The sequence below is a fragment of the Saccoglossus kowalevskii genome, chromosome 12, assembly GCF_978046115.1.
Source record: "Saccoglossus kowalevskii chromosome 12, keSacKowa6.1, whole genome shotgun sequence".
Lineage (NCBI taxonomy): Eukaryota > Metazoa > Hemichordata > Enteropneusta > Harrimaniidae > Saccoglossus > Saccoglossus kowalevskii.
The window spans coordinates 4,283,468-4,310,313 of record NC_140652.1 but is presented as its reverse complement, the minus strand read 5'-3'; the positions used below and the strand labels follow the sequence as shown (position 1 = coordinate 4,310,313).

General features: G+C 40.1%; 1 protein-coding gene across 2 annotated transcripts; it reads left to right on the top strand.

Moving 5' to 3' along the window:
- The first annotated feature begins 543 nt into the window (after positions 1–543).
- Positions 544–26,846, top strand: LOC144344187 (uncharacterized). Of its 2 annotated transcripts, none has more exons than XM_078006262.2 (2): positions 544–734; positions 23,468–26,846. In XM_078006262.2, the coding sequence occupies exon 2, from the start codon at positions 23,902–23,904 to the stop codon at positions 25,033–25,035; it is 1,134 nt and encodes a 377-aa protein (XP_077862388.1). In that variant the 5' UTR covers positions 544–734; positions 23,468–23,901; the 3' UTR covers positions 25,036–26,846. The 2 variants fall into 2 exon arrangements, with proteins under 2 accessions (XP_077862388.1, XP_085362483.1); XM_085506357.1 differs by lacking the exon at positions 544–734 and adding an exon at positions 15,962–16,187.

Genomic DNA, 26,846 nt, shown 5'->3' with positions numbered 1-26,846 from the left:
TGAGGTATGTTCAAAGCAGTTTCGTTGTGCCCTTCTGAAAAACGAGGTCAATTGGTAAAATTGTTATTTTGCCCAGAATAGTAATATCCCGAATATTCATTTGGCTGTCGACATAATTCTGTCATCCGTGTGTTTTATTAAAACATCTGTTCGTTGTACCTACCCCAAACCCCAAATTGACTATAGAACTATAGAGATGCGACATTACTTTACAATTCACCAATCGAAACTGTGATTCAATACAAAGAAAACCAAATTATTCCATAATTCAATAATATTTATTTATTGTCGATTTATGGAATATTTTATATGCGTCTTCGCAACAACTTGAACCCCCACGTGTGTGTTGAGTAGTCAAACATGTTAACTTGACGTTAAGAAAACGTATAAAATGAACGAACAAATACACCGAAAAACTTGCTGTCTAATAGTACATTATTACCGAATGATTAGTGACAATGCATATGAATTGCCGACGTCATAGACATTCGGGCGACTTTCTGTATCGTTGCCTAGACGACGATGAGAGGGGATGTCCTCGCAAAGCCGTTTATTCGCAGCCCGTAGCAAGCGCGACAGTGTATTGATTGTCGATCAGTCGCGAGTCGCTTGTTCTTTTCCAGTGTAGTGGTTTTAACAGTAAGACCTGCCTATCGATGGCTACCGTGACTCTCATACTGCATTACGTAACGGACACATTGGGAAGTGTTTCGGCTTCACAGGTAAACAGCAGGGTAAGTGAAAATGTTGATGTATGCTTTAGCGATGGCAGTAATGCATTTGTAGTGTGGACGTTTGACTCTCAGCAGACCGTATAATCTGTGCTTAGTATGATACAAAGTGTTGATGACAGTAGGTGACGTCACTTCAGGGCATCCATATTGCGTATATCAAAAAAGACCTACTATCGTGTTCATCATCTCCCTGTGTCCCTCATCTCAGTCATCTGTATTTATAGCTCTAGTGACCAACTTAATATCTAATATCTACGTACGAACAGACAGTGGTCTCACGTCTCTCACCAGTAAATCATATTACCTGCCTTGCGTTTATAATATTAAACACTCTTGTATTTGTAGCGTGTTGTACAATGACAACGCATGATTCAACGTTAAAAACACAATTTTATAAAAAGTCTTGTGCAATATCTAATGTGACATGTTTGTATTCCTGCTGTTACACTTTTGAATCAATTTAAAATAGTAAGTGTGAATTTACATTCAATAAGTTTCGGCGAACGTGTCCGTTTCGCCATCTGTGTTAACGCTCGCACAATTCTGGAACTTCTAGTGAAATGAACTACCATGAAAACATGCCAACCAATTAGTCACGTGAGTTCTGTTACGCGCTGGCATTATATATCACGATTATTGTATCAATGCTATGGCAAACAAATCAAAATTAAAACATGAGTTTAGTTGTAGTTACTATGGAAAGGACTGCGTAGACAATAGACTCCACGCAACAGTGTGTAATACATAACACTAATGGAATAGCAGGTCATATCCTCAGAACGTGAAGGTTTAAACACATCTATTTGATCGCCAATGCGGTTATATTATTTCGTAAAGTAAATAGAAACGGGTATTGTGTTTTATTACACTAACGCTATTATTAACCATGTCCATTTCCCGCCTCAAAATACGGTAATTGGAACGTGTGTTATTCAGATACATCTAAAGTGTCAGGGTGTGTGAAGTAGCGTTTATTTAATTTGTATCACGTTACACCTGAATTGAAAACTTCTGAATTGTTATTATTTATTCATTTATTATTTGAAAGACATACGGGCACAAGGCCCATTTACAGGCTCCTCATTCACACATACATCGAAATACAATAAATATAACATACACAAATATACAATAAAATACATATACTTTTGAAATATCTGAATTTAACTTTCAAAAATTAATTGATGTACCTCAGATTTAAAACGGCTCAAATTACTAAAACTATCTAGTTCTGAACCTGTCCGCAATAAATTATTGAAACTGTTCATACATCTCACAAGTGGAGAATATTTAAAAATATCAATACGACAGCGCGGTAGACAAAACAGAGGGGTGAAACGTAAACTACAATTTAGGACATAAAAATTTAACACTTATAAAATACTAGATGAATCATATAAGCTGTTAACACATTTGTATAAAACTAACATATCTAAGAATAAACGACGCTAACTCAATGTCAAAAAACCCAAATGAGCACACAAAGCTGAGTATTTATCAGTATCATATTGAAGGGGTGATAATACAGCGATATGGTCATTATTGCTTTTTTATGATTTATGTAAAATATAATTACATTCTAAAAAAAAGTATTTGTTCTCCTCACGTTGATTTTTTTGTCACAACTGAAGTAGGAAAAGTAATTTATTACTCAATTTATACGCAATCGTATCCGTTGGCTAGAAACGTGTGCTCAGATTTGACGTAAACTATAGTGTTCGTGCTTCCAAGCAAAGCGCTTTTAACGAGCCGGGTCCTGGAAGACCGTTTGATGTATACATATTCTAAGAATCGTCTCAGTTTTGCGATTTGTAATATATAATTAAAACATGGAACCTCGATATGTGTTAGTGCATACACTGTATACTTCGTTGTCGGCGATATCGCGTGGTTACAGTGCATTATGGGGGATTACAGTTAATTCGTTGATTTTTTTTCTCTTCAATTTTGGATCAAATAAAAATAATATCCCATTGGATACAGGTCTTAGTTCAAATTTTGAAGAAAAAAAGTTTGCGTTCGAACAACAACAATAACATATACAGTAAAGCATTTGTGTAAAAACTGCTGTTAATATTACAAGAAATGTCCAAGTATGCGTAGATCTTGTCAGGCAGCCTTATTGAAAACAAGATGGCCGTTCACAAACTCGGCATTGCAACTTTTGCTTCGTGCGCGTTTCAATCAAGACACATTACAAACTATTTATTCAAAATCAATATGCAAGGTCACGTCATGTCTATGAGATCCAACATTTGTTTACATTCTGACTACACTCCGTATAAATATGTTCACAATATTTTGCAGGAAATGGGGCCCAGTTGTAAAATGGTGCTGCCACACGTGTATGGTCCGTTATAATTGATAACAAATAAACGATTTTCTGTTTTTTAGACCACATGCGGCTTATTCACGCTGTTTTCAAAGCGTAAACTGTTTCATTAGAAAACAAAGTCAGTGTACTTTGTAAAGATTGCAGGATCAATTGTACTGCCAAACGTACGTAGCAATGGGTCAACAGGTTACACTGGGAAATATTAAAATGTTTTTCCTCTCTCAGTTGGCATTATTTACCCTCTGTGACACACAGTGTAGTCCACAATACCAGTCGACGATGTATTCACTGTTGCTAAGTATTTGGTAGCTGAATGGAATAAAAGACGAGGTGAAAGAGCGTGGAATGTAAATCAAAACAAATGTTGTATCCAGTTACTTTGGCTCACGACGCAATCGCGTACAACACAAATAATTACTGTACCTTGCTGGGAGTTTTCTATCATTATTTTTTAAATAACTCAAACTATTTTGTGATTACTTTGAGCTTTCGCCGACAATATTTAATTTACAGAACGTTTTTGTTTTGATATCCCAATAATTAACGTAACGTTTGCCATAGATCTAGGTGTTCTTCAACACGAAGTGCTAACGGATGAGCTAATTCAAGGTCTGTCGATGGTGTCTGTAAAAGTTACAATACAACAAACATAAAATGCAGGAGAAAATCCACATCGTATTCGTAGTTTTTTTCAATTTCATGTTGTGTGATCTCATTGCATTGCTATTGCGTGCTTTGTTGCACTCAACAGGTACCCCCCCCCCGCCCCTCACTGATAAAATATCGCCTTAATCTTGATAGTGCGAGGTCGAATTCATTATGTTCAATTTGTCAATTTAAAACACGGCACGAACGTATAGTCATTAAGAAGTAATAAAAATGAAAAGAGCGGATGTACATAAACTAAACAATTCAAATTTCTCAATAAATGGTGATGGAAGAGCAGCCATTTTATTATAGACATTTTAATGTGAGATTTAATCAGTTTTCCTAGCCAAAAATAAAGTTTCTCTACTATAACGACTTAAAAAAAATATACGCACTGAAAACAAAATAGTGTTTTCCTCAGCTGTGGCCGATTCATTGCAAATAAAGAATTAGCCTAAAAGAGGACTCAAGACAGGAACAGTGAGTTTTCTATATACACACCATCGTGCGTGTTACTAAATCCTGGTAACCCCAGGCAACGGCAACCGTTTTAATTCGAACACTTGTGCATATAAACCCCTCGTGAAATATGAATTATTTATGACACGTGACCTCTGTCCATTAACTGATATTAGGAAAAGTATGTGTTTTCCCTGCGTCACTTTGCGAACGCGTAATGATTTTCTCGCCACTTCAAAAAGAATCATTACGCGTTGTCATGGCAGCAGTGATGTATGTCAGCGGAGAACCTGTGAAACGCGTATTATATCTGTTAAAACTGTTCGAAAGTGGATACAAGCACTTTTTACCGGAAGGCTGAGGTGATCGTAGTTCGGCTCGATTTCCATTACAAATGATATTAAAATTCACAGTGAAAATATAAAAGGTGTTAGTGTTGGTAATAGGAAAAGTAATGCATCACAACTGCTAAATTGTTTTGACAACAAAAGACTGATTAATTTAATTTGCCTTTATTGCAGCTCAACATGTGCATGCTTAGTTAAAATGTCATTATTTTAATGGTTGAAATTATAATATGACTAGTGTATACGAATTGTTCTCAGCACGAAACTAAATTACTTTAGCAGCTGAAAAAATTCTAATTCCTGTTTCTCGAAATAGAGTTCGTGTGACCTAATATATTTTGGTACGAGGAAATGGAAATGAAGCGAAGAAACTTATTGATAGTCTTGTTGGTTGCGAATGTGGCGTATCTATTCATTCTAGCCATATGGTGAGAAAATCGTTTGGTTCTACATTTAAGATCTCACGAGATCACGTAAAATGGCATGTTGATCCGGAATTCGAACGATTAGTTTACTTATTTAATAATGTTAAGGAAGTTTATGTATTTTCTCACCGCCGGTCCATCAAAACAAGACTAAGAATCAAACAAATTAGCGATGCGAATAATGTTAGGAACACGAACAAAACTGAGGACATCAACCTTTTCAAAAGTCTCGTGACTTCAGAATAAGTGCACGTTGAAAGAACCGCCCGCGTAAAGTGGTTGTTGAACAATACTGAGCGCGGATCATTTGTACTGTTTGTATGAATAAATTGGTGCGGTTGCCAAAGGAACCAATAAGGGCAATATTAGTTGACATGGTAACTGCGATGCGAGTCATACGGGAAAAAGTACAACCCGAACCGCACTATAATTATGAAAACGAAAGGTTTTCAGGGGTCAGATACGAGCATGAAACGATGTAAACATTTTAAGTATGTCGGGAGGCCTGTACTCAAAGCTGTGTACTTGATAACAACTTCTAGTCTAGACAGTGTGTACGTGTTGGCTAACCCCAGCGCGTGTTGTGTGTGTGCCATCACAACCACACCCTATGGGTGCACGATAACAACCCCAGCTTATGTGCGCGCGATAACAACACCAGCCTATGTGTGCGCGATAACAACCACAGCCTATGTGTGCGATAACAACCCCAGCCTATGTGTGCACGATAACAACCACAGCCTATGTGTGCACGATAACAACAACAGCCTATGTGTGCACGATAACAACCCCAGCCTATGTGTGTGCGATAACAACCACAGCCTATGTGTGCACGATAACAACCCCAGCCTATGTGTGCGCGATAACAACCACAGCCTATGTGTGCGATAACAACCACAGCCTATGTGTGCACGATAACAACCCCAGCCTATGTGTGCACGATAACAACACCAGCCTATGTGTGCACGATAACAACCACAGTCTATGTGTGTGTGATAACAACCCCAGCCTATGTGTGCTCGATAACAACCCCAGCCTATGTGTGCGCGATAACAACCCCGGCCTATGTGTGTGCGATAACAACCCCAGCCTATGTGTGCACGATAACAACCACAGCCTATGTGTGCACGATAACAACAACAGCCTATGTGTGCACGATAACAACCCCAGCCTATGTGTGTGCGATAACAACCACAGCCTATGTGTGCACGATAACAACCCCAGCCTATGTGTGCGCGATAACAACCACAGCCTATGTGTGCGATAACAACCACAGCCTATGTGTGCACGATAACAACCCCAGCCTATGTGTGCACGATAACAACACCAGCCTATGTGTGCACGATAACAACCACAGTCTATGTGTGTGCGATAACAACCCCAGCCTATGTGTGCTCGATAACAACCCCAGCCTATGTGTGCGCGATAACAACCCCGGCCTATGTGTGTGCGATAACAACCACAGCCTATGTGTGTGCGATAACAACCACAGCCTATGTGTGCACGATAACAACCCCAGCCTATGTGTGTGCGATAACAACCACAGCCTATGTGTGCACAATAACAACCCCAGCCTATGTGTGCACGATAACAACCACAGCCTATATGTGCACGATAACAACCCCAGCCTATGTGTGTGCGATAACAACCCCAGCCTATGTGTGCATGATAACAATCGTAGCCTATGTGTGTGCGATAACAACCACAGTCTATGTGTGCACGATAACAACCACAGCCTATGTGTGTGCGATAACAACCCCAGCCTATGTGTGCATGATAACAATCGCAGCCTATGTGTGTGCGATAACAACCACAGTCTATGTGTGTGCGATAACAACCCCAGCCTATGTGTGCACAATAACAACCACAGCCTGTGTGTGCGATAACAACCACAGCCTATGTGTGTGTGATAACAACCCCAGCCTATGTGTGCACGATAACAACCACAGCCTATGTGTGTGCGATAACAACCACAGCCTATGTGTGCATGATAACAATCGCAGACTATGTGTGCGCGATAACAACCACAGTCTATGTGTGCACGATAACAACCACAGCCTATGTGTGTGCGATAACAACCACAGCCTATGTGTGCACGATAACAATCCCAGCCTATGCGTGTGCGATAACAACCACAGCCTATGTGTGCACGATAACAACCCCAGCATATGTGTGCGCGATAAGAACCCCAGCCTATGTGTGCGCGATAACAACCACGGCCTATGTGTGTGCGATAACAACCACAGCCTATGTGTGCACGATAACAACCCCAGCCTATGAGTGCGCGATAACAACCCTAGCCTATGTGTGTGCGATAACAACCACAGCCTATGTGTGCACGATAACAACCCCAGCCTATGTGTGTGCGATAACAACCCCAGCCTATGTGTGCACGATAACAACCCCAGCCTATGTGTGCGCGATAACAACCCCGGCCTATGTGTGTGCGATAACAACCACAGCCTATGTGTGTGCGATAACAACCACAGCCTATGTGTGCACGATAACAACCCCAGCCTATGTGTGTGCGATAACAACCACAGCCTATGTGTGCACAATAACAACCCCAGCCTATGTGTGCACGATAACAACCACAGCCTATATGTGCACGATAACAACCCCAGCCTATGTGTGTGCGATAACAACCCCAGCCTATGTGTGCATGATAACAATCGTAGCCAATGTGTGTGCGATAACAACCACAGTCTATGTGTGCACGATAACAACCACAGCCTATGTGTGTGCGATAACAACCCCAGCCTATGTGTGCATGATAACAATCGCAGCCTATGTGTGTGCGATAACAACCACAGTCTATGTGTGTGCGATAACAACCCCAGCCTATGTGTGCACAATAACAACCACAGCCTGTGTGTGCGATAACAACCACAGCCTATGTGTGTGCGATAACAACCCCAGCCTATGTGTGCACGATAACAACCACAGCCTATGTGTGTGCGATAACAACCACAGCCTATGTGTGCATGATAACAATCGCAGACTATGTGTGCGCGATAACAACCACAGTCTATGTGTGCACGATAACAACCACAGCCTATGTGTGTGCGATAACAACCACAGCCTATGTGTGCACGATAACAATCCCAGCCTATGCGTGTGCGATAACAACCACAGCCTATGTGTGCACGATAACAACCCCAGCCTATGTGTGTGCGATAACAACCCCAGCCTATGTGTGCATGAAAACAATCGTAGCCTATGTGTGTGCGATAACAACCACAGTCTATGTGTGCACGATAACAACCACAGCCTATGTGTGTGCGATAACAACCCCAGCCTATGTGTGCATGATAACAATCGCAGCCTATGTGTGTGCGATAACAACCACAGTCTATGTGTGTGCGATAACAACCCCAGCCTATGTGTGCACAATAACAACCACAGCCTGTGTGTGCGATAACAACCACAGCCTATGTGTGTGCGATAACAACCCCAGCCTATGTGTGCACGATAACAACCACAGCCTATGTGTGTGCGATAACAACCACAGCCTATGTGTGCATGATAACAATCGCAGACTATGTGTGCGCGATAACAACCACAGTCTATGTGTGCACGATAACAACCCCAGCCTATGTGTGTGCGATAACAACCACAGCCTATGAGTGCGCGATAACAACCCTAGCCTATGAGTGCGCGATAACAACCACGGCCTATGTGTGTGCGATAACAACCACAGCCTATGTGTGCACGATAACAACCCCAGCCTATGTGTGTGCGATAACAACCACAGCCTATGTGTGCACGATAACAACCCCAGCCTATGTATGCACGATAACAACCACAGCCTATGTGTGCACGATAACAACCACAGCCTATGTGTGCACGATAACAACCCCAGCCTATGAGTGCGCGATAACAACCCTAGCCTATGTGTGTGCGATAACAACCACAGCCTATGTGTGCACGATAACAACCCCAGCCTATGTGTGTGCGATAACAACCACAGCCTATGTGTGCACGATAACAACCCCAGCCTATGTGTGTGCGATAACAACCACAGCCTATGTGTGCACGATAACAACCCCAGCCTATGCGTGTGCAATAACAACCACAGCCTATGTGTGCACGATAACAACCCCAGCCTATGTGTGCGCGATAAGAACCCCAGCCTATGTGTGCGCGATAACAACCACGGCCTATGTGTGTGTGCGATAACAACCACAGCCTATGTGTGCACGATAACAACCCCAGCCTATGAGTGCGCGATAACAACCCTAGCCTATGTGTGTGCGATAACAACCACAGCCTATGTGTGCACGATAACAACCCCAGCCTATGTGTGCTCGATAACAACCCCAGCCTATGTGTGCGCGATAACAACCCCAGCCTATGTGTGTGCGATAACAACCACGGCCTATGTGTGTGCGATAACAACCACAGCCTACGTGTGCGCGATAACAACCACAGCCTATGTGTGTGATAACAACCCCAGCCTATGTGTGCACGATAACAACCCCAGCCTATGTGTGCACGATAACAACCCCAGCCTATGTGTGCACGTAAACAACCCCAGCCTATGTGTGCACGATAACAACCACAGTCTATGTGTGTGCGATAACAATCCCAGCCTATGTGTGCTCGATAACAACCCCAGCCTATGTGTGCGCGATAACAACCCCAGCCTTGGTGTGTGCGATAACAACCACAGCCTATGTGTGTGCGATAACAACCACAGCCTATGTGTGCACGATAACAACCCCAGCCTATGTGTGTGCGATAACAACCACAGCCTATGTGTGCACAATAACAACCCCAGCCTATGTGTGCACGATAACAACCACAGCCTATATGTGCACGATAACAACCCCAGCCTATGTGTGTGCGATAACAACCCCAGCCTATGTGTGCATGATAACAATCGCAGCCTATGTGTGTGCGATAACAACCACAGTCTATGTGTGCACGAGAACAACCATAGTCTATGTGTGTGCGATAACAACCCCAGCCTATGTGTGCATGATAACAATCGCAGCCTATGTGTGTGCGATAACAACCACAGTCTATGTGTGCGATAACAACCCCAGCCTATGTGTGCACAATAACAACCACAGCCTGTGTGTGCGATAACAACCACAGCCTATGTGTGTGCGATAACAACCCCAGCCTATGTGTGCACGATAACAACCACAGCCTATGTGTGTGCGATAACAACCACAGCCTATGTGTGCATGATAACAACCCCAGCCTATGTGTGCGCGATAACAACCCCGGCCTATGTGTGTGCGATGACAACCACAGCCTATGTGTGTGCGATAACAACCACAGCCTATGTGTGCACGATAACAACCCCAGCCTATGTGTGTGCGATAACAACCACAGCCTATGTGTGCACAATAACAACCCCAGCCTATGTGTGCACGATAACAACCACAGCCTATATGTGCACGATAACAACCCCAGCCTATGTGTGTGCGATAACAACCCCAGCCTATGTGTGCATGATAACAATCGCAGCCTATGTGTGTGCGATAACAACCACAGTCTATGTGTGCACGAGAACAACCACAGCCTATGTGTGTGCGATAACAACCCCAGCCTATGTGTGCATGATAACAATCGCAGCCTATGTGTGTGCGATAACAACCGCAGTCTATGTGTGCACGATAACAACCCCAGCCTATGCGTGTGCGATAACAACCACAGCCTATGTGTGCACGATAACAACCCCAGCCTATGTGTGCACGATAACAACCCCAGCCTATGTGTGCGCGATAAGAACCCCAGCCTATGTGTGTGCGATAACAACCACGGCCTATGTGTGCACGATAACAACCCCAGTCTATTCGTGCGCGATAACAACCCTAGCCTATGTGTGTGCGATAACAGCCACAGCCTACGTGTGCGCGATAACAACCCCAGCCTATGTGTGCACGATAACAACCCCAGCTTATGTGTGCGCGATAACAACCCCAGCCTATTTGTGCGCGATAACAACCACAGCCTATGTGTGCGATAACAACCCCAGCCTATGTGTGCACGATAACAACCACAGCCTATGTGTGCACGATAACAACCACAGCCTATGTGTGCACGATAACAACCCCAGCCTATGTGTGCACGATAACAACCCCAGCCTATGTGTGCACGATAACAACCACAGCCTATGTGTGCGATAACAACCCCAGCCTATGTATGCACGATAACAACCACAGCCTATGTGTGTGCGATAACAACCATAGCCTATGTGTGCACGATAACAACCCCAGCCTATGTGTGCGCGATAACAACCACAGCCTATGTGTGCGATAACAACCCCAGCCTATGTGTGCACGATCACAACCCCAGCCTATGTGTGCACGATAACAACCCCAGCCTTTGTGTGCACGATAACAACCACAGCCTATGTATGTGCGATAACAACCCCAGCCTATGTGTGCACGATAACAACCCCAGCCTATGTGTGTGCGATAACAACCACAGCCTATGTCTGTGCGATAACAACCCCAGCATATGTGTGCGCGATAACAAGCCCATTATCAAGCGAAACATCCCCTGAGAAAATACAAAGCTGTTCCATTTCCGTCGTTGCGCTCGATCTGAGCAAACAGGCAATTATGAGAAAAAGTTAACGCTTCTAACAGGTCCTTAATCGATTTCCTCTCATTTTAGATAAACATTGACGTATTTTACGTATTTTTACGACCATTTTTCACGCGACCTTTTCTCTCATAGTTTTCGAACTAAATTAAAGTGTTTTTGACATTTGCGCATATTTGAGCGTTTATTCGTTTTAGCCAACAATATGTGATAGTTTTGGTTCACTATCAAAAAATAATACGCTTAAAATGCCATTTTAGCAGAGGATTAATTTGCTTCCAACTGAATACGGTGACACCAAATTTTTATATAATTTCTCCTTGTATTGTTAAATATGATCATATAAAAATAAAGAAAATGACAATATTTTTACTTTTTGGGGGGTTTTTATTCACAAGTATATTATAATTTATTTTTTTATTATTAATTAAGTTGTTGTATGCTGATTGTTAATTTAATTTATATATTCCATCTAGAAAATCTTTTTTTAATATTTAGTCCGACAGAAATATTTTTCTGAGGGTCTCTCACGATTTTTCAGTTTTATTTTTTTGTGCGTGTTTTTGCTTGATGCGTTTATTTTATTTGGAAAAAAATAAATATTTATTTTTATTTTTTTGTATGTATTTTGTAAAAAAAATAAAGTCATTCATATTAACATTTTTCAAACTGAAACGTTTTAATTATATTGTGAGTAATTAACACGTATGAAAAACGAATATTGCAAATAGACTTAGACAAATGTCTTGAAGTGAAACGTCGATATACCCATATCATTATCATCAGTTTTCGACTGTTTGGTTTCCCGGCAACGCGAGATTTTGATCAATCTCGTGTGAATTAAATTCATCATAAACTATCATGACGTAAACACAAATCCCAGGCATGCATGGACAACACTGCGTATGGTTGTTTTGCGGAGAAATATACAATTTCGCCGTCATCAAAATGCAGCTTTTTGTATCTAGTCGAGCTTGAACTCATTCACCTCGCCGCCATTAACACACAGCTGTTACATAGCAGTGAGTCAGAGCCAACACGCAATTGATTTGAATGAAACGGTTCTGTAATTTCCTGTCGTTTATAATATTACTGTCTGATTTATTACCCAGTAACAATCATTTAAATTCAATAACACGGAGACGAGCTTAATAAAGTCGACGCAATAAAAGCAAATAACGGATGGCTCGGGAACCAAAAGTGGAACAACATATCGCTTCTTTTGGCTGGACGTGTTTAGGGGTGACCGGGCCAAACCCTCCCCAAATAATTTATTACTTATACACGCACCAACCGTAATATATTGTGATAATGACGTCATTGTAAGTGTATCCCAACTAAGAATCCTGCATCGATCTGTAAAATAATAGTTTGAACGTATTTTCGTGAAAATTTCGAATCGTTCTAGCGCTACTGAGCACGTATGACGCCACCTGATTAGTAGAAAACACGAATAGTAAAGTCACGCTATGTTTGTTTTTACACTTAGTCTTCTATTATTCAATATCTATTCAGAATTCTTTTCAATGCGTAGTTGTTGTCAGTTTCAATTTAACCAGACCAGTCAATATATCCTGAGGGAAAACTAGCAAAGAAAGTCCGCAAATTTATTTGGTCTGAAGAGCGTGAAAGAATAATGATAATACGTGGTTTTTATTATTTGTAGTAGTAGGTCATGCTGTTCGACATTCGTCATTTTAATGGTCGTTTATCGCTTTTATTTTGATTGTGATTACTAGTCAACAAACTGCTGATTGCCTAGCGTTCCATGAACAAGGTGATTCAACGTTTGTTTGGCTATATTTAAACGCAGTGTGCACTCGTAAAATGTCCGTGTATGGCGAAGGAGGGCGCTGTCTTAGATGACGTCTGAGTACACTGTTAGTCGTGGTCACGTGTGACAGTTGATTTATAATGCTATACTAAATACGTGCATTCACGGTATTCAGATGCATTCATCTAGGACTGTTATTCGACTGGAATTGCTCAGGTTTTCAGCCAAGTATTCATTTCCTGTCATCATTTTAAGGATACGCGTTGACGGGGAAAACAGCTTGCCATGTCAAACATTGTATTCTTCAAATTCTTGTCAGTGAAAGGTTAACACGTTTTGTTTTATATAACGACAAATTGAATTAGTTTCTGTAATCAAAATGAGATAAGAAAAATGTTGACTAGGACAACAATTTATCATTTCTTCACTCCGTGATTTATATATTTCATCGCCCCTACGACGCCCCCACCCCCATCACAATTACATGGCTGACCCTGGCAATGGATTCACCGTACAAGCACTGCGAAATGTCAGTACAGGATCATCCGAAAATCCGTTTGCCATATTTAGCTTATTTTGTCGAATATCCAACTTATTTCAACTTGTTCAATCCAAATCCCAACCTCGTACGACATTATGTTTTATGTTTTGATTTCTTTAAAACACACGTCGCATTTCAATAGTTTCTGCACGGATCTAATGTTACTTTAAAATACGAAAATAAACGTCACAGAAGAATCCCAATACTAGAGGAACGTCTTAGTTTTATTGGTTCCGAATTTAAACCATTTGTTTTAGATCAACTCATAAGAGATCATTGTTGATGTCAGAATTAGAACAAAGATAAATGCCGTAATATCAGTAAATGAAATATGAAGTTGTACATTGATTTTGTAATTGATCATGAAGCAGTAAATTTCAGTAAAAGATTGTCAAGAATCGAACGCATCTCTTAATTGCCTGTGTATCTAATTAATTAATTAATTAAATTATATGCTAATTTAGTTATCATAATAATGAGTTATTTAAGGGTGATTGTAAACTATCCGTTTATGAAGCCTTCGCAAAAAAAGTCCTATAACCGACGTCTTTAAAACGCAGTCTGGAAGCCAATATTTGCAACATATCGATTGGCACTCTATTCATTGAGTTAGAGGAGGTTTTTGGAGTATGCTTTATGCCACTGTAGGGCAGTACTTCATAAAAACAGATTAACATCATGGTATTACCCATAGTGCATTGCGATCACGACAGGCGGAGTGACACCAATCAAACAGCGAGTTATGTGGATGGACGCGGTTATCACACAGAATTTCCTGTAAGCACTGTTTTCATGCGAATTCTCCTAAACTGCAAAAGCTCAAATATCACGTGTTGTCGCAAAATTTGCGGAATGGTAACTTTGCACAAACTGTCAGCTTCCGGTCTGTAAATAGATTTCTTACATAAATAACCGTTGCCATTGCCAACAACCATACAATAACTATGCCGCTAATTTACGCGTATCCAATATGAGTGTTGCCATGGTATCACACTTGCTATTCAATTCCAATTTCCAATATGTAGTTCTTGATATCTATACGGACGTTGATCTTCATGCTCAGCGACCCGGGTGTACTCGAGTACCAATGTAAATTTAAATTTGTCGCTTATTACCCAGAATGCATCCTACCAATTGTTAGATTGTTATCTATGTTTCTCTCTCAAAACATACAGTGAAATGTGTTAGTACCTTCCATGCTTGCCGGAAGCTTGTCAGCCCATGTGACCATCCCAAGTGACCATGACACGTGACTGCGAGACTGACGCCGCTATAGGTGTCAATAATTGACACGAAGTAAATGAACAAATTACACTCTGTCGCTAAATCTGTAATAATGCTGTTACCGAGTAACAATCATTGGCATTGACGATTAATTCCACAACGCTGCACACTATTCTGACTCGAACAACAGGCGTATTCTGCAATCCGAAAATTTCTATTTATTATTTGTCCGGAACTGCATAGATTTGCGTTTTTATGTTTCTTTAATAAATACGTACGTTTTCTAATGATCATTTGACTTTTTGAAAACAACCCCTCCCTTAAACATGTCGGATGATTCCTTGGCACTTCTCACCCTGACAAATGTACTCCATTATAATAGACCCAATAACAAGGTCGCTGCACAAAACGACCGAACAATAATATTTTAAAGGACAAGTAACGGCAATAAATTGAAGGCTTTTACTGTCAGACTTCTCCACAGGTGCGGTCGTTTGGCCTCACAGGGCCAACCTTTATGAACTGTTTTGTTGTCAGTAGTACAGTTCATTATTGACAATTTTGTAGATACTCTATTTATCTGAAAAAAAGACACTTGAGTCACGTCCATATCTGGGCAACGCTGACTATAAGAGTGGCATGCTACTTGATTCAGACCATAGTTTGGTAGCGCGGGACAACAAATCATCCTCCATGCAAACATTTTCACTACCTCCTCGTGAAATGTAGTGCCAGGATTTGCAACTAAAAGATACCTACATATTTAAATTTGCCTGCATACGATCATAAAAACGGTGGTGGATCTCTGCGAAACCACACTCAACAATGTGTTAGGCAGCTTCCTGTCCATCATTTCATGCGTGGTTTGTTTATTTCTCTTGACAACAAAGTAATGTTTATTCTCAATGACCCATGAATGACAGTTCCCGTCGACTGTTGCTATTTAATCGTGTCAGCCAACGTAAATGCAATAGCATACGCCACTAAACTCTCAGCACGCCGACTAGAAATATCGCGAAGTGGTGCTAAACACCTAGACGTACGGATTATAAACTCTCGGGCCGTGGCTTCGAAGGAGAGTGCTGTGACAACCAAACCGTACGGCGATCCCCTTCGCCCGAATATCAGCCGACACCAAGGTAGGGACAGTCTAAGTACTAACGAGAAATATGTCGTGTCGCAACACTAAACATTATCTATTTAGCAATGTATCAGATTTAGCATCGCTGTTGTTAAAGCGAAACTTTTAGGGCATATGCTATGCTAATTTCGTTGTAATCTGTCCAACACCATTCGTTAAATCATTCATTATCGAATTGGAATGCTGGCAGTGGAACGTGATTTAAATAAGGTATTACCCTTCCTGAAATCTCGCGGTGTTTAGAAGAAAAGAAAACATTCATTTTATTCTTAATTTGGTTTGTGAAACACCTAGTTTAAAGGACACATGGTAAACGTGACACCGTGCGTGGTCTAGAAGCATTATTGTCAAACCTATGGGTATATAATAAAGATGCATCGACCTGTAGTCCGCCAAATTATTTCCCAGGTCAGTGGTGTGGTGTGTATATATCTTCCATAGAGTCGAGTAATGTTCTGTACGTTATCTGGTGGCATACATCAACGTAAAACGACGTACTTAAACACACGTAGCCAGTTTACGTTCGTCAAATCGAGAGATGCTTGTCACTTGATTCTGTATTATTGGTTAAGCATTGATGTATAGATGTTGTAGTTTAGTCACGTGGCACCTATTATAACTGTCCTGTACAGAGCAATCTTATGACAATACCTACTAAATGCCATAGAGTAGGGACGTACAGTGTACATGCAAAGGCTGTCTCAACTAAGTTGTATGGTTCCACACAGCGCTGTACTACACGCGGTGCTGGTTGTTGGTCAATTACAAATAACTTAAGGGGCTTTCATGTAGTGATTGGTAATCTGTTGAGTAGACGCTGGCAGACGATCTTTGTAATGATCGTTTTGCGTGGAGGGGTGAAAAAAACTTGATGAATAAGTTAGTTGTCAGTTAACCTACGATGATGAACATAATTATATATTGATTCCATTTTGAAAACGTGTAATAATTATTACCATAATTGAATCAAACGAGGCGTGCATTAATCCGAGTCAGTATATAAAATACATACCTAGCGTGGTACATGTACCACGTACAGGCAAACACGCTTTACAACTAATTGTTTGGTTATTTTTTACCTGTGAATGTGGTTTCAGGTAGAGTACGTGGTCCCATGCAGGCCGTGAACGTGCATGTCAAACGAAGCTGTGAACCTGTCATGTAATCGAGACGTCGTCATGACGCACGCGTCTGACGAACTATTAAATAAAGAACGTGACTTAGATACTAATTAAGAATAAATGGTTAACACCTCGCAAAATTCTCCTTTGGAATTTTGATTAATTCAAGGTACTTGTCGTGTTAATTGTGTGGTTGTAAGTCAACGATCATGACGACGGTGAATCGCTGATAAAAAAAAGACTTCAAACGACGTCCAGACTATTTTCGGAAAATTATTCCATGTTCAGAATAGGATGTTTATTTTATTATTTATATGAACCGATAATATACATTTAATTCACATTGAAACAGGAAATTTAACTTTGCCATACATTTTTTTTTCAGCTTCGAGGTGGATTTTTTCCCCGGCAAAATACATTCGCGTACAATAAAAATTGATTAAATAATATCGATTCATATAAACGCCAAATGAGTTTACTGAAGTGCAACTCAAATTTCAAAATTAGTGACAACACTATTTTTAGTTTTGCTTGTAGTTGATCCTCTCCGTCCATTTTGTCCAGAGAATGTGTTATTAGAGTCAACATTAAACATGCACTGTACTTTTTTCTCCATGTCCGTCGTGACCGTCCGTCCCTCTACGTATCTCTGATAATGCTATCACGATATTTTCTCATCTTACATTCGTCGCAATCCCTACTCTAAATGCCAGTTCTTGACATTAACATTTAGTTCCTGATTAATTATGGTCTTTACCTGTTTATTTATTCTCTACTTTATCTTTTGAGAATTTCGTGTTTTCAGGGGCTGACCAGAATTGTTCCCTGGGTGGGCATGATATACTCATAAAACAAGACAATACACAACCTTCGTTAGCGGGACACAACTCGTAGATGATGTTCCTTTTAATCAAATACATTTTATTCGTTCATTCAAAGATGTCTCCGATAATAATTTATACTTATTTTTATCAGTGAGTCTCGGAAAGTGTCGTACGTGCCAAACTACCTACAAAAGAAAATGCCATAATAGGAAAAAAACACTATTTTGTTTACAGTAAAATAATCTCTCTCACCAGTTTAGGCGACGATAGCAATTATGTATACACTTGACTATCTGCTCCTAATCCCTGTGATTGTTTTTATATTGACCTTTGAACTCTCAAACATTTATACTACAAATTAATTCATGTACAAGCTTGCTTCGTATGCCTCTTCTAACAGGTGGCTTGGGTACGTCATATTAGCCATACCAATACGGTGACGTCATATTAGCCATATCAATACGGTAACGTCATATTAGCCATATCAATACGGTGACGTCATATTAGCCATATCAATACGGTGATGTCGAATTAGCCTTATCAATACGGTGATGTTATATTGGCCATATCAATACGGTGGCGTCATATTAGCCATATTATTACAGTGACGTCATATTAGCCATATCAATACGGTGACGTCATATTAGCCATATCAATACGGCGAAGTCATATTAGCCATACCAATACAGTGACGTCATATTGGCCATATCAATACAGTGATGTTATATTGGCCATATCAATACAGTGACGTCATATTAGCCATATCAATACGGTGACGTCATATTAGCCATACCAATACGGTGACATCATATTAGCCATATCAATACGGTAACGTCATATTAGCCATATCAATACGGTAACGTCATATTAGCTATATCAATACGGTAACGTCATATTAGCCATATCAATACGGTGACGTCATATTAGCCATATCAATACGGTGATGTCGAATTAGCCTTATCAATACGGTGATGTTATATTGGCCATATCAATACGGTGGCATCATATTAGCCATATTATTACAGTGACGTCATATTAGCCATATCAATACGGTGACGTCATATTAGCCATATCAATACGGCGACGTCATATTAGCCATACCAATACAGTGATGTCATATTGGCCATATCAATACAGTGATGTTATATTGGCCATATCAATACAGTGACGTCATATTAGCCATATCAATACGGTGACGTCATATTAGCCATACCAATACGGTGACATCATATTAGCCATATCAATACGGTAACGTCATATTAGCCATATCAATACGGTAACGTCATATTAGCCATATCAATACGGTGACGTCGAATTAGCCTTATCAATACGGTGATGTCATATTGGCCATATCAATACGGTGGCGTCATATTAGCAATATAAATACGGTAACGTCATATTAGCCATATCAATACGGTGATGTCATATTAGCCATATCAATACGGTAACGTCATATTGGCCATATTAATACGGTGATGTCATATTGGCCATATCAATACGATGATGACATATTGGCCATACCAATACAGTGACGTCATATTGGCCATATCAATACGGTGATGTTATATTGGCCATATCAATACAGTGACGTCATATTAGCCATATCAATATGGTGACGTCATATTAGCCATATCAATACGGTGACGTCATATTAGCCATATCAATACGGTGACGTCATATTAGCCATATCAATATGGTGACGTCATATTAGCCATATCAATACAATGATGTCATATTGGCCATATTAATACGGTGATGTCATATTGGCCATATCAATACGGTGATGACATATTAGCCATATCAAGATGGTGATGTCATATTGGCCATATCAATACGGTGTTGTTATATTGGCCATATCAATACGGTGGTGTCATATTAGCCATATCAATACGGTGATGTCATATTAGCCATATCAATACGGTGACGTCATATTAGCCATATCAATACGGTAATGTCATATTAGCCATATTATTACAGTGACGTCATATTAGCCATATCAATACGGTGACGTCGAATTAGCCTTATCAATACGGTGATGTCATATTGGCCATATCAATACTGTGACGTCATATTAGCCATATCAATACGGTGACGTCATATTAGCCATATCAATACGGTGATGTCATATTGGCCATATCAATACGGTGACGTCATATTAGCCATATCAATACAGTGACGTCATATTAGCCATATCAATACAGTAACGTCATATTAGCCATATCAATATGGTGACGTCATATTAGCCATATCAATACAATGATGTCATATTGGCCATATTAATACGGTGATGTCATATTGGCCATATCAATACGGTGATGACATATTAGCCATATCAAGATGGTGATGTCATATTGGCCATATCAATACGGTGACGTCATATTAGCCATATCAATACGGTAACGTCATATAAGCCATATCAATATGGTGATGTCATAATAGCCATGTCAATACGGTGATGTCATATTGGCCATATCAATACGGTGACGTCATATTGGCCATATCAATACGGTGATGTTATATTGGCCATATCAATACGGTGGTGTCATATTAGCCATATCAATACGGTAACGTCATATTAGCCATATTATTACAGTGACGTCATATAAGCCATATCAATACGGTGATGTCATATTGGCCATATCAATATGGTGACGTCATATTAGCCATATCAATACGGTGATGTCGAATTAGCCTTATCAATACGGTGATGTCATATTAGCCATATCAATATGGTGACGTCATATTAGCCATATCAATATGATGACGTCGAATTAGCCATATCAATACGGTGATGTCATATTGGCCATATCAATACGGTGACGTCATATTAGCCATATCAATACGGTGATGTCGAATTAGCCTTATCAATACGGTGATGTCATATTGGCCATATCAATATGGTGACGTCATATTAGCCATATCAATATGATGACGTCGAATTAGCCATATCAATATGGTGATGTCATATTGGCCATATCAATATGGTGATGTCATATTGGCCATATCAATACGGTGGCGTCATATTAGCCATATCAATACGATGATGTCATATTGGCCATATCAATACGGTGACGTCATATTAGCCATATCAATACGGTGACGTCATATTAGCCATATCAATACGATGATGTCATATTGGCCATATCAATACGGTGACGTCATATTAGCCATATCAATACGGTGATGTCGAATTAGCCATATCAATACGATGATGTCATATTGGCCATATCAATATGGTGATGTCATATTGGCCATATCAATACGGTGGCGTCATATTAGCCATATCAATACGATGATGTCATATTGGCCATATCAATACGGTGACGTCATATTAGCCATATCAATACGGTGACGTCATATTAGCCATATCAATACGATGATGTCATATTGGCCATATCAATACGGTGACGTCATATTAGCCATATCAATACGGTGATGTCATATTAGCCATATCAATACGATGATGTCATATTGGCCATATCAATACGGTGACATCATATTAGCCATATCAATACGGTGATGTCATATTGGCCATATCAATATGATGATGTCATATTGGCCATATCAATACGATGATGTCATATTGGCCATATTAATACGGTGATGTCATATTGGCCATATCAATACGGTGATGACATATTGGCCATACCACTACGGTGACGTCATATTAGCCATATCAATACGTAACGTCATATTAGCCATATCAATACGGTAACATCATATAAGCCATATCAATATGGTGATGTCATATTAGCCATATCAATACGGTGATGTCATATTGGCCATATCAATACGGTGATGTCATATTGGCCATATCAATACGGTGATGTCATATTAGCCATATCAATACGGTAACGTCATATTAGCCATATTATTACAGTGACGTCATATTAGCCATATCAATATGATGACGTCATATTTCCCTTATCAATACTGCAACTTCATATTGGTCATATCAAAACGGTGATGTCATATTAGCCATATCAATATGGGGACTTCATTTTACCATATATTGCTCATATCATTCAAAGTATTCAATTCATTCAGTAAACAAAATTCTAAATGCATACATCAGAAACTTCATATTTGCCATATAAATACGGTGACGCCATATTATCCATATAAATACGATGACATCATAATGGCCATATCAAAACGGTGACGTCATATTGGACATATCAATATGGCGACTTCATATTAGCCATATCAATAACGTGACGGTTACTTTATATAAGCCATATAAATACGGTGACTTCATATTGGCCATATCAAAACGGTGACGTCATATTAGCCATATCAATACGGCGACTTCATTTTACCATATATTGCTCATATCATTCAAAGTATTCAATTCATTCAGTAAACAAAATTCTAAATGCATACATCAGAAACTCGAGAAAAACCTTTCTCAGAACATTCGCCATTGAACTTGAACGTTTGAACTACGAAAATATACACAACGTGTATTTTAACACAGTGTTGGATATTGAATTGCAATTGCCGTACTTTGTACAGCATTTTAATGTAATTGTAAGGGTGTTTATACCATATACTGTGAAGGGGTTAATCATTCACAGTGAATATGTAATATTTAGCATAGAACACATTATTTAAATGATAAAACCGTGAATTTAAAACCCACTTAATATGCCGGAAATGGTAAATCATCGAAATTTAAACCCAGTGAAAATTAGTCATTTTACAGTATAGTGCTTCACGTAATTCGGATGTCCTCTCATAATAAAATGTTATCACAACACGGAATGGTCATAACAAACTAATTTATTCGTGCGATCATGTATGACGAAATTCACATCATAGAACATGATTTACTGCCGTGTTCCCGGTGAAATCACGTGATGATTGTGCGTATGTAGTCACATCACACTGCACATGTGTACGTGAGCCCCATAGTACACGTGACTCTCTGTTTGACCATATACCTCTATGGTTTGACATAATAATACCAAGACATTCATACAATATCTCTAAATTCACGTAGATTTGTGAATCGTTACAGACTACAACGAGTTCAAAGCTAAACATTTCCAATCTAAATCACTAATTTGGTTGGCCAGGTAACCTTTCTTTGCAACCAACGGCGACATATAATTAGAATTATATTCCAATCTACTTGGCAATTTTTTTCACACTTTGCGTTATCGTGTAGTAGGGTAATTAGTCTGGTTCACCATGCACGATATTTTGAGAGAAGTCACCGACCAGTGGCTTGACAATTGTAGACAACAACACCATGGACAGTCCATGGACATGTCATCATCATACGGCTGATTTGTATTGATTATTGACGTTTTATCTTCTTTTCGTTTCAGTGATCATCTGAGTTAATTCCACTCAACACCGGGAATTGATTCTCTTTGTAGGAGACCATTGAAGAAAGGCAGCTAGGCGAATAGGTGACACCATAAACACTGTAGCGATCATTTCTGGTTGACCAGCTGAGAGATGTCTTCTCTACTCGGCTGACAATCGAAGCAAACAAAAGAAACCACACATTATCGCTCCATCGCCAAGGTGCGCATTCAGCGTGCGCAGTGAAGCGTGTCTAGCGAGTGTTTTACTTCTACTGTGTGCCAACATGGATTCCCGGGTTGGCACTACGGTAACATTAGACCGGTCGATGTTGTATTGTTGTACAAAAGGTTTTGTGAAAATCGGGTTATTTTGTTAGTTGTTACATTACATGGAAGTTAACATTCAGTAGGTTCATATTACGGGTTCTGCTGATCGCACGTATGAAACTGTTATGGCAGCCTTTGAAGTGACAAGAATGGGGCGCCCAGGGGTTCCTCACTGGGAATCCAGCTTAAAATCTACCTTCATCACGTCGCGTCCGTCCAGTAATTCTGTTGTATCATCATCTCCGTCGTTGCCATGTCAGGCGGATTTTCCACGGCGCGTGAAATCACAGGGGAATGGATATGTCGGTGTCAAGCAGTCCCCGCAATTTGATCCAGCATGTCGGTCGAGAAATAACACAGGTGGGCATCGAGGCGTGCGAAAAACTGTAGGCACGAGAAGTAGTAGTTTGAGTCGTGTTAGCCATCGAAGTCTGCCAAACGGTATCGTTGATGCGACAATTGCTGACCAACCTCCGGACAAATCGGACAATATTCATCTTAAGGGAGAAAGTGTTAGAAATGACGCCGTCGATGATAATGACGCCACGTCGAGCCCTAGGAGTATGCTGCCGAATGTGAGCGGTAGACCACATTTTTCAGCCCAGAGTGAAAGACATACCTACACACGAGTCAAGTCGAACACTTACCTCGCTCGCTCGGGTAGTCACTCGTCGCTTCCCGGTTTGAACATCTCACAGTTAGCGCCCCAGCCATTTGGCGAATTGTCCACGAGCAGCAGCAACGCCACGAGGAGTACAAGCGCTGAACCCGCAATGTTGAAAAGTAGAGATAAGAAGAACCCAGTGGATGGCGGGTTCCGTTCTAAAGGAGAAATGTTGAAAGCGCTGAAAAAGAAACTTGGCACAGCGGACGAACTGAATAGTACACATAAGCGGCCTTATTCGGTGAGAAAACAAAGTAAACCCAGGTCGGCCCAGTCGCTACATCAACAGTGGGAATCCGAAGGCATCACTAACCCATACATGGAAAGACCACAGTCTCGGATTGTGCGGAAATCTCCCGGCCTGCGAGGTATGTTTTTGAGGCCACAGGACAGCTCAGCTTGGATCTCGCCCGCCAGGCGGATATGCCCACCAGACTGTGACTGTTGTTTTAAAGTTGCTCTCCAGCCGGAGAAACTCCGGAATAGCGGGGCCCAGTCAGATAAAGCAGATGCAGGTGGAAGCAAGCACGCACATTCTCCCCAAAGCTCTGACGAGGAGACGAAGAAAGCCAGAAAGGTCAAATTCTCTGTCTGAAAATGATGATGTAATGGGACCAAAACAGACGACAGCTATGTCGAAAGGAAAGCAAGTTTTCCACTTTGAATTGACGATGTCAGATTGACTCTTTCGCTCCAATACCAGGAGCTTGTTAATTTACCATTGGTTCTGACAATTAGTTTTTCTGTCTTCAAGTTTAGGTTGAATTAAGTTATATATCTCGAATTCTGATATATTTTGTAACACACATACAGAGATGATACAACCCATTTTTTTATTATAATATTAGTTGAACAAGTTGTAAAATGACGTGGAAATTAGAAAATATGTATTTTTACATCTGCAGATGATGGATGTGTAAATTTCTTTCTTATCGCGGTATCAGTTTTTTTGTTAAAGTCTTTATCACATTTATAGCTACACTTTTTGCGATGTCCTAGTGTATCGATCGCTTCTATTGAACTGGATTAATTTTACGACCTTTTGTTCTGCCCGTTAGTCGAGTGGGCCGCACAATTTTTTATAGGCGACATTCAAATTCATGATATTTAAAAGGTCAACTACAATGGCGACAGTCCAATTTATGATAATTAAAAGAACAACTACAACCGCTGCATTGAGTAACTTGTTTACGATACGAATTTTGTGGTCGAATTTCTTTGTTTGTGAACTCGTTTTCAGAGCCTGTGTTGCGTCTCTTCTCAAATAACTGCACGATGTTTGCAATCATACGAGACAAGTGTTACTGAAAACCGTTCTGGGTTTGTTTGTTTACACTTTTATGACATATGCCCCCCAACCTGCTGTATATTGGTTTCTTTTGGGCATTTTCGTAGTCACGTGAATGTAAAGCGAAAAAAGTCATGAATTTATGATTCGTGATCCGTGAAAGTATTTTTTGAAAATTTCGCAGCCTGTAGTGCAAACATCTGTATTTTATCAAAAGTGAATCGATCGCTACAATCGATTGTTGACAGAACGTCAGAATCAATATCATGATTTGTCCTTCAGTTTCACTATTTTATCTTTCTTCTACGCCCATTAATCGTTAATTTAATGGTCTTTTGTTTGTTGGATAGTCCACGATGGTCGCGTATGTCGTCTTTTTTGCAAGAAAAGGTACGGGTGTCATTATCAAGATGGTTGACGCTAGTTCGTTTGGTGTATGCTATGTAGCATAATTTGTATCACCAGTTATTATTTGATGAAAAGTTTGATAGCCATTAATTCTATTCCGGCCACCTAGTATAAATATGGGGGCGCTACACATGTTTGTACACGCGTACAATTTTGAACTGTTATCATTGGTTGTACTACAGGAATAAATAAACCGCGTAGTCGTTGATATCAAGTCACGTGACGACGCACTAAAGCCGCCCGGTAACAGTCTTCCTCTGTTATGGTATTGCATTGAAAGAGCTTTAAATGTTCGCCACGAAATCATCTAACCACAGTTATTTATAATTTGTGAAGTGACGAATACTTCCATGAAATTTCTTATGAACCGGGCAGCTGTTTATGTACTGGCGAAAGTATATTGATGTACGATGTTTGAGGGAAGGCGGCTCTGTGTAAGTAGCACCCAAACTCGTGTATATATCTGTCCGCCCTATACGTTAAGTAGTTGCACAATTGTCAGTAAATTAAAGGTTATACTAGTGTAAATTATCTGGATTACTGTCACTGTAAACTATTTTTGTTCACATAAATACTACCTTCATTTCATGTTTATAAAAAAAAAATATTGCCACATTGAACATAAATTGTATTCCGTCCATGTTTTTTGTAACAACGTGTAACGTTATTTGGCACCGAGAGTTACTATAAATAAAATTTTATTTCAAGCA

Coding starts and splice junctions, on each gene's coding strand:
- LOC144344187 (XM_078006262.2), top strand. CDS start 23,902: ATGGCAGCCTTTGAAGTGACAAGAATGGGGCGCCCAGGGGTTCCTCAC.